General features: G+C 49.3%; 1 protein-coding gene across 1 annotated transcript in view; it reads left to right on the forward strand.

Moving 5' to 3' along the window:
* The window catches only part of STAP2 (signal transducing adaptor family member 2), a 38,564-nt gene that overhangs the window by 21,597 nt on the left and 4,845 nt on the right, over positions 1 to 12,122 (forward strand). The window contains exons 10-14 of the mRNA XM_081321246.1: positions 1,681 to 1,750; positions 2,876 to 2,978; positions 4,883 to 4,966; positions 6,474 to 6,644; positions 9,484 to 9,579. Coding sequence (XP_081177372.1) covers positions 1,681 to 1,750; positions 2,876 to 2,978; positions 4,883 to 4,966; positions 6,474 to 6,644; positions 9,484 to 9,579 — 524 coding nt within the window. The remainder of the gene's footprint in view (positions 1 to 1,680; positions 1,751 to 2,875; positions 2,979 to 4,882; positions 4,967 to 6,473; positions 6,645 to 9,483; positions 9,580 to 12,122) is intronic.

The following is a 12,122-nucleotide window of genomic DNA, read 5'->3' on the forward strand; positions in this document are numbered from 1 at the left end:
CTGGGCGAGATCATTCGTGGTTTTGGGGTGGGGTATCATCAGTACGCTGATGATACCCAACTTTTTCTTTCCACCCCGAACCAACCCAGTGATGCCCTCTCCGTGATGTCCCGGTGCCTGGAGGCGGTTCAGGTCTGGATGGGGAGAAACAGGCTTCGTCTCAATCCCGCCAAGACTGAGTGGCTGTGCATATCGGCATCTCGGGTTAACCAAGTTATTCCATCCTTAATGATGGGGGGTGAGGTGTTACCCCCCGTCGATAGGGCTCGCAACTTGGGCGTCCTCCTGGATTCACGGCTCAATTTCGAAGACCATATAGGAGCCGTGACCAGGGGGGCTTTTGCTCAGGTTCGCCTGGTGCGCCAGTTGCGTCCCTATCTGGACCGAGACGCCCTACGCACAGTTACTCACGCGCTTGTGACCTCCCGTTTGGACTACTGTAACGCTCTCTACATGGGGCTGCCCTTGAAGACCACTCGGAGGCTTCAACTGGTGCAGAATGCGGCCGCGCGAGTTGTAATGGGGGTTTCCCGATACTCCCATGTAACACCTCTACTCCGTGAGCTGCATTGGCTTCCGGTTGCCCTCCGGGTGAAATTCAAGGTGCTGGTTATCACCTATAAAGCCCTACATGGCCTGGGTCCGGGATATCTGAGGGAACACCTGCTGCCGTCATCAAACGCCCTTCACCCAGTGCGCTCCCACAGGGAGGGTCTGCTCAGGGTCCCGCCGGTAAGAGATTGCCGGCGGGTGACACCCAGGGATAGGGCCTTCTCGGTGGGAGCGCCTGCCCTCTGGAACCAGCTGCCGGTGGAGCTGAGGACTGCCCCCGACCTCCGATCATTCCGCCGGGGCCTGAAGACCTGGCTCTTTGAGCTCTCGGGCCCAGACTGAGGAGAAATTTTAATTTGGGGTTCTTTTTAATCGACTACAGGGTCAATTTAATATTTTTTAATTTGGTTCTTAATTTTTGTATTTTGGATTTTTAATTCCCTGTAAACCGCCCTGAGTCCTCAGGGAATAGGGCGGTATATAAATATAACTAAATAAATAAATAAATAAATTTTACGACTTTTAGGGCCACAGTGGTGAATTGCCGCAGTGGTGAAGTTAGTAACGCGGTTGTTAAGTGAATCTGGCTTCCCACGTTGACTTTGCTTGCTAGAAGGTCGCAAAAGGGGGGGGGGGGAAATCACGTGACTACTTAAGGTAGACTGCGCTTAAAGATGGAGGCTCAACATACGTCACTTTTTCCAGTGTTCTTGTAACTTCAGGCACTAAATGAGCGTTTCGTAAGTCGAGAATGACCTGTATGGAAGTATTTTTCCCTCCTCTCTTTTTTACACTGAAAACTAGGGAGGGTTTGAAATATTTCCCTTGACACCCCGTTTCCTTCTGTGGGCTGAGAAACCTTTCCACCCCACGTGTCCGGCTTTTTTTCCCCCTCCCGTTTTCACAGATCATTGAAAACAGGCAGCGTCAAAATTGAATTAATAAATACAAGTAAATAAATAAATCTGCTTTTTCCCCCCGATTTGCGTGAATGTCAGGAGCTCAAGCTTTGCCTTGCCAAGCGTGTATTTTGCCTTCTGACCTTAGAAATGACCTAAATAAAAATCACCTCCTGACGAAACTCAGCAGAGGAGAGGATTTGAATTCTGTTTTTTATGTTCTTTACAGAGCCATAAGCATCAGGCACTATAAAATCAACGCTGTCGGTGGAGAATACGTCATTGTTATGGAAAAGCCGGTAAGGGGGATCAGGAGGGAAGGTTGTGGGTGGGGAGGGGGATGAAGACAAACCGGGTTTTTTAGAAAAAACTGCGGTAAGAACAGACCTTGACCAACAACTTTATCAAGTTATTCGTTTCAAATATATAATGTTTAAAATGGACAACCTCCCCATGTTACCAGATCTCATGCAATTATAGGTGGGGTGTTTTCTTTCTTTCTTTCTTTCTTTCTTTCTTTCTTTCTTTCTTTCTTTCTTTCTTTCTTTCTTTCTTTCTTTCTTTCTTTCTTCCTTCCTTCCTTCCTTCCTTCCTTCCTTCCTTCCTTCCACTCTATTTCCATCCTTCCTTCCATCCTTCCTACTCTATTTCCTTGCTTCCCTCCTCCTTCTTCCTTCCTTTAACATTTTTCCTTCCTTTCCTTCCTTCCTTCCTTCTTCCTTCTCTATTTCCTTCCTTCCCTCTCCTTCCTTCCCTCCCTTTCTTTTCTTCCTTTCCCTTCTTCCCTTTCCCTTCCTCCTTCTCTGTTATCATCTTTCCTTTCTTCCTACCCCTTCTCCTCCCTCCCTCCTTCCTTCCTCCCTTCCTTCCTTCCTTCCTTCCTTCCTTCCTTCCTTCCTTCCTTCCTTCCTTCCTTCCTTCTCTATCTCCATCCTTCCTTTTCTAATTCCTTCCTCCCTTCTCCTTCCTTCCTTCCTTCCTTCCTTCCTCTCTATTTCCATCCTTCCTTCCATCCTTCCTACTCTATTTCCTTGCTTCCCTCCTCCTCCTTCCTTCCTTCCTTTAACATTTTTCCTTCCTTTCTTTCCTTCCTTCCTTCTTCCTCTATTTCCTTCCTTCCCTGTTTCCTTTCTTCCCTCCCTTTCTTTTCTTCCTTTCCCTCTTTCCCTTTCCCTCCTTCTCTGTTATCATCTTTCCTTTCTTCCTACCCTACTTCTCTTCTCTCCCTCCCTCCCTCCTTCCCCCCTTCCCCCCTTCCTTCCTTCCTTCCTTCCTTCCTTCCTTCCTTCCTTCCTTCCTTCCTTCCTTCCTTCCTTCCTTCCTTCCTTCCTTCCTTCCTTCCTCAGCTCAAAACAGCTGAGCGTTTACAAATGTCTTGAAATTTCCACCCACTCGTTCCCCTTCCTCGCTTCTCTTTCCATTAGAATTACTGCTCTTCCCTCCTGGCCGTGCTGGACTTCTTCATCACCAAGACCAACGGGCTCCTGGTGCCGCTCACTGTGGAGAAAAGCTACGCCATGGCGCTAGGTAGGCCTCCCCCATATCTGGAATTGTTTTTGGGGCACCGGAGGTGGAAGGGGAGAGGTTACAGGGGAATCCTCGACTTACAACCGCAACGGGGTCCAAACCTTTTGTTGCTAATCAAGGCGGTTGTTTTTGCCCCACGGCCTTTCTTGCCCCAGTCCTTAAAGGGAATCCCTGCAGTTGTTAAGCGAGTCACGCGGTCATTAAAACTTATCTATTCGAACAAGTCGGCCTGGCCTGATGGATTTGGGTTTTAATATTATTTTAACTAATGTATTCTTATTTTTATTGCCCTGTACACCGCCCTGAGTCCTTCAGGAGAAGGGCGGTATATAAATCAAATAAATAAATAAATAAATAAATTAAGCCAATTCAGCTTCCCCACTGACTTTGCTTCCACCAAAGGGGATCACGTGACCTCTGCACACTGCGACCGTCATAAATATGAACCGGTTGCCAAGCATCTGAATGTAAGTCACGTGACCAGGGGGATGCTGCAACGGTCGTAAGTGTGAAGAACGGTCCTAAATCTCTTATTTCAGTGCCGTGGTAACTTCGAGCAGTCAGTAAGCGAACGGTTGTAAGTCAAGGATTCCTGTAGTCAAGATGCCGTCAGAAGCACACACACACACCCCAGTTTTCTACTAGGAATCAGGGGTAGGCAACCTTGGCTCTTTTATGATTGGTGGACTTCAACTCCCAGAATTCCTGAGCAAGCCATGCTGAGGGGAAAGGGAGAGGTTTGCAAGCTGAGCCACGCTGGCTCAGGAATTCTGGGAGTTGAAGTCCACGAGTCACAAAAGAGCCGAGGTTCCCCACCCCTGCTATATCCGGTGGAATTACTCGTCTGTACTTTTAGAGCCGGGCGTCTTCAAACTTGGCTCTTTCATGACTGGTGGACTTCAACTCCCAGAATTGCTGAGCCAGCGTGGTTCAGCATGGAATCCTCTCCCTTTCTTCCCCTCAGCATGGCTGGCTCAGGAATTCTGGGAGTTGAAGTCCACAAGTAACAAAAGAGCCAAGGTTCCCCACCCCTGCTATATCCGGTGGAATTACTCGTCTGTATTTTTAGAGCAGGGCGTCTTCAAACTTGGCTCTTTCATGACTGGTGGACTTCAACTCCCAGAATTGCTGAGCCAGCGTGGCTCAGCATGGAAACCTCTCCCTTTCCCCTTAGCATGGCTGGCTCAGGAATTCTGGGAGTTGAAGTCCACGAGTCACAAAAGAGCCAAGGTTCCCCACCCCTGCTATATCCGGTGGAATTACTCGTCTGTACTTTTAGAGCAGGGCGTCTTCAAACTTGGCTCTTTCATGACTGGTGGACTTCAACTCCCAGAATTCCTGAGCCAGCGTGGCTCAGCATGGAAACCTCTTCCTTTCCCCTCAGCATGGCTGGCTCAGGAATTCTGGGAGTTGAAGTCCACAAGTAACAAAAGAGCCAAGGTTCCCCACCCCTGCTATATCCGGTGGAATTACTCGTCTGTACTTTTAGAGCAGGGCGTCTTCAAACTTGGCTCTTTCATGACTGGTGGACTTCAACTCCCAGAATTGCTGAGCCAGCGTGGCTCAGCATGGAATCCTCTCCCTTTCTTCCCCTCAGCATGGCTGGCTCAGGAATTCTGGGAGTTGAAGTCCACGAGTAACAAAAGAGCCAAGGTTCCCCACCCCTGCTATATCCGGTGCAATTACTCGTCTGTACTTTTAGAGCAGGGCGTCTTCAAACTTGGCTCTTTCATGACTGGTGGACTTCAACTCCCAGAATTCCTGAGCCAGCGTGGCTCAGCATGGAAACCTCTCCCTTTCCCCTCAGCATGGCTGGCTCAGGAATTCTGGGAGTTGAAGTCCACCAGTCACAAAAGAGCCAAGGTTGTCTCCCCCTGTGTAACCAGGCCTTGTTTTCTTTCCAGAGGTCATGGAGATGGATCAGGAAAGAGAGCAGAGGTTCTCGGGGTCCTCCTTGGAGCCTGAGGACCCCCAACCACCTTTTAAAGGTACTTTGAGGCCGATCCCGACGCTGAATTCTCACCTGGATCACGGCAGGCAGCTTCCATTTTCCATCTACCTCCAGCTTCAAATTTGCACACAAATGCTATGACACGTCCACAGAGTTTTATTTGCCAAGGGCTAGTTCTGAATACACACCCACGCCCACACCCAAGTGACGTGGCCTGCCAAGGGAGGATAAGGACAACCTTGCCCCACAGAGGTGGGGAAAGGCCCCCGTCTCTTAGCCTTCCACAAAGGGGTCAACATTTGGCTCTGCAGCCTTGCGTGGGGGTGGGGGGTGGGGGTGGCTAGTCGCTTGAAAGCCCCCCCCCATCTATAATAATCCAAGACTAAATGTCGACCTTGGGATGGCCACCCACCCCCCTTTGAATGTTTAATAGTCATTATATAATATAATTTTGAAATGTTTGTCCCTAATTTAATTTTTAATTTCTCACATTAATTTTTAGATGTTTTATTTATCGGTTATATTATAGTGTACCCTGCCCTGAGGCCCTTTTTGAGGGAGATGCTTGGTTTAGAAATATTAAATATAGATGATGGATGGATGGATGGATAGAAAGAAATTGATAGAAATTGATAGATGAGAGATGGATAGATGAGAGAGAGAGAGAGATGGAAATTGATAGACGATAGGATAGATGGAAACAGATAGATAGATAGATCAAAATTGATAGATGATAGGATAGATGGAAAAAAAGAAAGAGATAGATAAATAGATTGATGACAGAGAGAGATAAATAGATGACAGACAGTCAGATAAATGACAGACAGATGATAGATAACAAACACAGATGACAGACAGATGACTGAGAAATAGATGACAGACAGACAGATAAATGACAGACAGATGACAGACAGATGACAGATAGATGACAGACAGATAGATGACAGATAAATAGATGACAGACAGACAGATAGATGACATAGATGACAGATAGATAAATGACATAGATGATAGACAGGTAGAAGACAGACAGATGACAGACAGATAGATAAATGACATAGATAGATGACAGACAGGTAGACAGATAGATGATAGAGTAAATCAATTGATCAGCTTGGCTGGAATCTGCCCATTGCAGGTAGTCCTCAACGTACGACCACAATTGAGTCCAACATTTCCGTTGCTAAGTGAGACAGCTGTGAAGTGAGTTTTGCCCCATTTTACGACCTTTCCTGCCACAGTTGTGAAGTGAATCACTGCAGTTGTTAAAAACAATCTGGCCTCTCCCCCCCTTCCCATTGACTTTGCTCGTCAGAAGGCCACAAAAGGGGGATCCCAGAACCCCCCTGGGACATAGCAACCGTCATAAATATGAACCATTTTGCCAAGCGTCTGTGACCATGGGGAAGGGGAGATGCTGCAGCGGTCGTAAGTGTGGAAAGGGGCCCTAAGTCCCTTTTTTCAATGCCGTTGTCACTTGGAAAGTCACTAAACAAATGGTTGTAAGTCGAGGACCACCTGTTCGTCTCTCTGTTTGCGTGCAGGTGACCTTGTGGGAACAAAGAGCGCAGCATCCCCACATTCTTGGCTATGCCCGCCTCCTCCTCTGCCACCGATTGTGCCCGTTCCGCCCCCACGCCGGGCATCGGCCCCCCAACCCGTGCATGTCTATGAGGAGGAAGACCCTCCCCAAAAGACGTACATGAACGAAGAAGGTGAGTTGAGAACGGTGGACCACATGAGTGATATTACAATTGAACAGCCCTGGCAGGTAGGCCAGGCTAGAAGAGACAGAGCGGTTTTGGAAGGCAGGTGTTTGCGAGGAGTGTAGAAAAAGTCAAAATGGACATCCTAACTGTGAAATGTCAAGGGACGCGGTGGCTCAGTGGGTTAGGACACTGAGCTTGTCGATCAGAAGGTCGGCAGTTTGGCGGGTCAAATCCCGAGTGCCGCGTAACAGAGTGAGCGCCTGTTACTCGTCCCAGCTTCTGCCAACCTAGCAGTTCGAAAGCACGTAAAAATGCAAGAAGAAAAATAGGGACCACTCCGGTGGGAAGGTAACAGCGTTCCGTGCGCCTTTGGCGTCTAGTCATGCCGGCCACGTGACCACGGAGACGTCCTCGGACGAGCGCTGGCTCTTCGGCTTTGAAACGGAGATGAGCACCGGCCCCTAGAGTCGGAAACGACTAGCACGCATGTGCGGGGGAACCTTTACCTTTTTTAACTGTGAAATGTGGACTGTTTCACCTTTGGGAAATTTTATGTTGGTTTAATCTTAAATTATTCCAATTTTTTAAATTTCATTGATTGTCTCGTACGCCATCTCTTTGAGGGAGAGGGTGGTTAGGAAATATGAAATGTAAATAAATAACCACGGTTTGTTGGTATTTCAAAGGCTGATTCCTTTCCATATGGGCAAACCAGGGGGTCTGATTTTGGATTCCAAGCAGTCCTTGACTTACGACGGAATGTTTAGCGACATTCGCAACCGGAACAGCCGCTTCACGGCCCGTAAAGCACTTCTGGCTGTCATAAAATGGGGTCTGATTTGGGACTGCGGGTTAGTCCTCGAGTTATCTAGTTAATATTGGTCACACCATCCATCTCACGGAGGAAGGAATTAAGAATTATCCTAAAGATCTGAAGATTGCTACTGATGCTGTAGGGGGGCGGGAATCTTCAATGGTATATTCTCATTTCTTACCAGTCAGCTCCCAGGATGGGGATGGATTTAGGGAATTATTCCTTGGTCTTCCCTTTGTAGTATTCCTTGTTCTTGTTTCCTGTTGTGTCACTCACTGCTTGCCCCTAATCACCTCTGCGTGTCCTAAACGATGTGGACCAGACGCGCTGCAGAAGCTTATCCTCTGTCTCTTCAGTTGGATGGTCATACCCAGTGCTTTTTTTGCAAAAGAAAAAGGTGCCAGAACTCACACATGTCATACAGCCCGCCTTGCCCTACCCTACAAGGTTCCATCCAAAAAAGGTGCCGGAACTCCGTTCTGAGCGTTCTATGAGAAAAAAAGCCCTGGTCATACCTCTGCACACTGCTCGAAGAATGAAAGGGGGGATTATGTTGTACTTAGGGGGAACAGTATCAATTGTGAATACGTGCAGATGGCCCGCTATCTCTGGCCACTTGCAGAACCATGAATGCAAGGTCATAAAAGGACACACCAAAGGAAAGAGCCGATATCCTAACCCACCCGGGAACATGTGGTTTCTTAGGGAAAACACCCCCCAAAGGGAACATTTTAGCTACTTCTGCTTTCTTCCTTCTTACCTACAGTGTGCCAGCCTTAAAGGGCGAAGTCTTTGTCTTATGTGTGTAAGCTTTGCTGGGTGAACAGCTTATGTAATCAAAGAAGGTATAAAAATAAGGCTTTTCTGATATTTGGGGCTTTTTCTGTTTAGAGAAGCCCACCTTTGTTCAGCTGAACAAAAACGTAGAGCTTGAAGGCAACTTCTGCTTTCCTGTCTTTTTTATCCAGGAAAACCTCCGAACCTGCACCTCAGCAACTGGAACAGGTGCTTTACGGCCCGTAAAGCACTTCTGGCTGTCATAAAATGGGGTCTGATTTGGGATTGCGGGTTAGTCCTCCACTTACGACTGGTCATTGAATGACCATTTGCAATTGGAACGGGGGGGGGGCTTGATGGCCCATAAAACACTTCTGGCTGTCATAAAATGTCGCGTTACTTCCCCCCGCAGGTCACATGACTGTTCGCCTTTTCAACCAATTGCCAAGCACTCAGTGATCATGTGATCATCCTTTGCGATTTTTTTTTCCTGCCGGCTTCCCCAGGAAATCATTGGGGAAGACAGCAGGGAAGGCTGCTAGTGGAGAGGATGAAGTTTGTTCTCCCAGCACACGGAGGGACAATCTTCCTGCATGGCGGGAGGAACAGACCAGAAATCTGGCCAAAAATGATAGGAGGACTTGACTTACGACCGCAACCAAGCCCAAAATTTCTGTGGCTGAGACAATTGTTAGCTGAGTTTTGCCCCATTCGACGACCTTTCTTGCCACGGTTATTTAAGTCAGGGGTCCTCAACCTTGGCAACTTTAAGTCTTGTGGACTTCAACTCCCAGAATTCCTCAGCCAGCTTTGCTTGGCTTGGCTGGCCGAGGAATTCTGGGAGTTGAAGTCCACAAGTCTTAAAAGTTGCCAAGGTTGAGGACCCCTGATTTAAGTGAATCACTGCGGTTGTTCAGTCAGTAACCAGGTTGTTCATTGAATCTGCCTTCCCCTTAGACTTTGTTTCTTAGAAGATCGCAAAATGGGATCACATGATCCCGGGACACTGCAACCATCACAGATATAAAGCAGTTGTGCCAAGCATCCAAATTTCGATCACTTTAACCGCGGGGATGCTGCAACGGTCCAAAGTGTGAAAAAGATGTCATGTTGGGGGGCTTTTTAGTGCCATTGTAACTTCCCACGGTTACTAAGTGAACTGTTGTAAGTCGAGGAGTAACTGCACTGCTTTCGTAAGAATGAAGTTTCTGCGGTGAGAACTGAGGTGTGCTTTCCCTATTTTTCCCTTTTTAGCGTGGGATCGCCCCGAGGACCAGGAAGCGAGATGGAACGGACCACCCCCACCTGTTCGTGTACCTCCCAAGCTGCCACGGAAGCCCCCGAAGCCAGGTATGGTTTCTGAGACGCCTGTCCAGTGGTGGGATTCAGCCGGTTCACACCGGTTCAGTAGAATCGGTAGCTAAATTTTGCTGAGTTTGGAGAACCGGCTAAATGCACGCCGCTTCCGGAAGTCCAGTCTAGGCCTCAGAGGCCTGTAGGAGACCTCTCAGGCCTAAAATGGCCTGCTGGAAGTGCATGGATGCCACTTCCGGAAGTCCATTCTGGGCCTCAGAGCCCTGTAGGAGACCTCCCAGGCCAAAAACGGCCCGCTGGAAGTGCATGGATGCCACTTCCGGAAGTCCATTCTGGGCCTCAGAGCCCTGTAGGAGACCTCCCAGGCTTAAAATGGCCCGCTGGAAGTGCATGGATGCCACTTCCGGAAGTCCATTCTGGGCCTCAGAGCCCTGTAGGAGACCTCCCAGGCCTAAAATGGCCTGCTGGAAGTGCATGGATGCCACTTCCGGAAGTCCATTCTGGGCCTCAGAGCCCTGTAGGAGACTTCCCAGGCCAAAAACGGCCCGCTGGAAGTGCATGGATGCCACTTCCGGAAGTCCATTCTGGGCCTCAGAGCCCTGTAGGAGACCTCCCAGGCTTAAAATGGCCCGCTGGAAGTGCATGGATGCCACTTCCGGAAGTCCATTCTGGGCCTCAGAGCCCTGTAGGAGACCTCCCAGGCCTAAAATGGCCTGCTGGAAGTGCATGGATGCCACTTCCGGAAGTCCATTCTGGGCCTCAGAGCCCTGTAGGAGACTTCCCAGGCCAAAAACGGCCCGCTGGAAGTGCATGGATGCCACTTCCGGAAGTCCATTCTGGGCCTCAGAGCCCTGTAGGAGACCTCCCAGGCTTAAAATGGCCCGCTGGAAGTGCATGGATGCCACTTCCGGAAGTCCATTCTGGGCCTCAGAGCCCTGTAGGAGACCTCCCAGGCCTAAAATGGCCTGCTGGAAGTGCATGGATGCCACTTCCGGAAGTCCATTCTGGGCCTCAGAGCCCTGTAGGAGACCTCCCAGGCCAAAAACGGCCCGCTGGAAGTGCATGGATGCCACTTCCGGAAGTCCATTCTGGGCCTCAGAGCCCTGTAGGAGACATCCCAGGCTTAAAATGGCCCGCTGGAAGTGCATGGATGCCACTTCCGGAAGTCCATTCTGGGCCTCAGAGCCCTGTAGGAGACCTCCCAGGCCTAAAATGGCCTGCTGGAAGTGCATGGATGCCACTTCCGGAAGTCCATTCTGGGCCTCAGAGCCCTGTAGGAGACTTCCCAGGCCAAAAACGGCCCGCTGGAAGTGCATGGATGCCACTTCCGGAAGTCCATTCTGGGCCTCAGAGCCCTGTAGGAGACCTCCCAGGCTTAAAATGGCCCGCTGGAAGTGCATGGATGCCACTTCCGGAAGTCCATTCTGGGCCTCAGAGCCCTGTAGGAGACCTCCCAGGCCTACAATGGCCTGCTGGAAGTGCATGGATGCCACTTCTGGAAGTCCATTCTGGGCCTCAGAGCCCTGTAGGAGACCTCCCAGGCCAAAAACGGCCCGCTGGAAGTGCATGGATGCCACTTCCGGAAGTCCATTCTGGGCCTCAGAGCCCTGTAGGAGACCTCCCAGGCCTAAAATGGCCTGCTGGAAGTGCATGGATGCCACTTCCGGAAGTCCATTCTGGGCCTCAGAGCCCTGTAGGAGACTTCCCAGGCCTAAAACGGCCCGCTGGAAGTACATGGATGCCACTTCCGGAAGTCCATTCAAGTCCTCCGAGGACCAGGCCTGCATGGTTGTCTGGTTACTTGAATCCCACCACTGCCCCTGTCCTTGTGTCACGACAATTATTGTCACCCAGCAACAAAAGCCACAAGCTAGTTCAGTCTGTCCGAAATGTGTTCACTTCACAGGACTATGCTCAGCGTACTGTATCCAAAGGGCCTTGAGCTGTTGAATCCTGGTCTCTCTCTCTCTCTCTCTTTTTAAAAATCGGGATTCTAGTCCTCATGATTCTGCCAATTTATATGGGAGTGTTGGATCTTATGTGCTAAGGCAGGTTATGGCCCAGTGGGCAGGGTCTCTTCTAGGATTTAAGGAGGACTTAGGCAAATCTGTCTCCCTGGTCTTATATGCCGTTGGAATTTGGGGGTGCAGGTACTCCTCGACTTGCGACATTTCATTTAGCGACTGTTCAAAGTTACAACGGCACTGAAAAAAGTGACTTACGACAGTTTTTCACACTTAACGACCGTTGTAGCATCTCCATGCTCAGGTGATCAAAATTCAAATGCTTGGCAACCGACTGATATTTATGACAGTCGCTGTGTGGTAGGATCACGTGATCCCCTTTTGCGACCTTCAGACAGGCAAAGCCAATGGGGAAGCCAGATTCACTTAACAACCGTGTGACTAACTTAACTGCGGTGATTCACTTAAGAACAAGGACAAGAAAGGTCATGAAATGGGGCATAATTCGTTTAACAACCATCTCAGTTAGCAACTGAAATTTTGGGCTCAGCTGTGGTAAGTTGAGGACTACCCTATTTTTATAATGGTTGTAGCATCCCAGGATCGCGTGACGGC

The sequence above is a fragment of the Vipera berus genome (genome assembly GCF_964194415.1).
Source record: "Vipera berus genome assembly, chromosome: 1".
Classification (NCBI taxonomy): Eukaryota; Metazoa; Chordata; class Lepidosauria; order Squamata; family Viperidae; genus Vipera; species Vipera berus.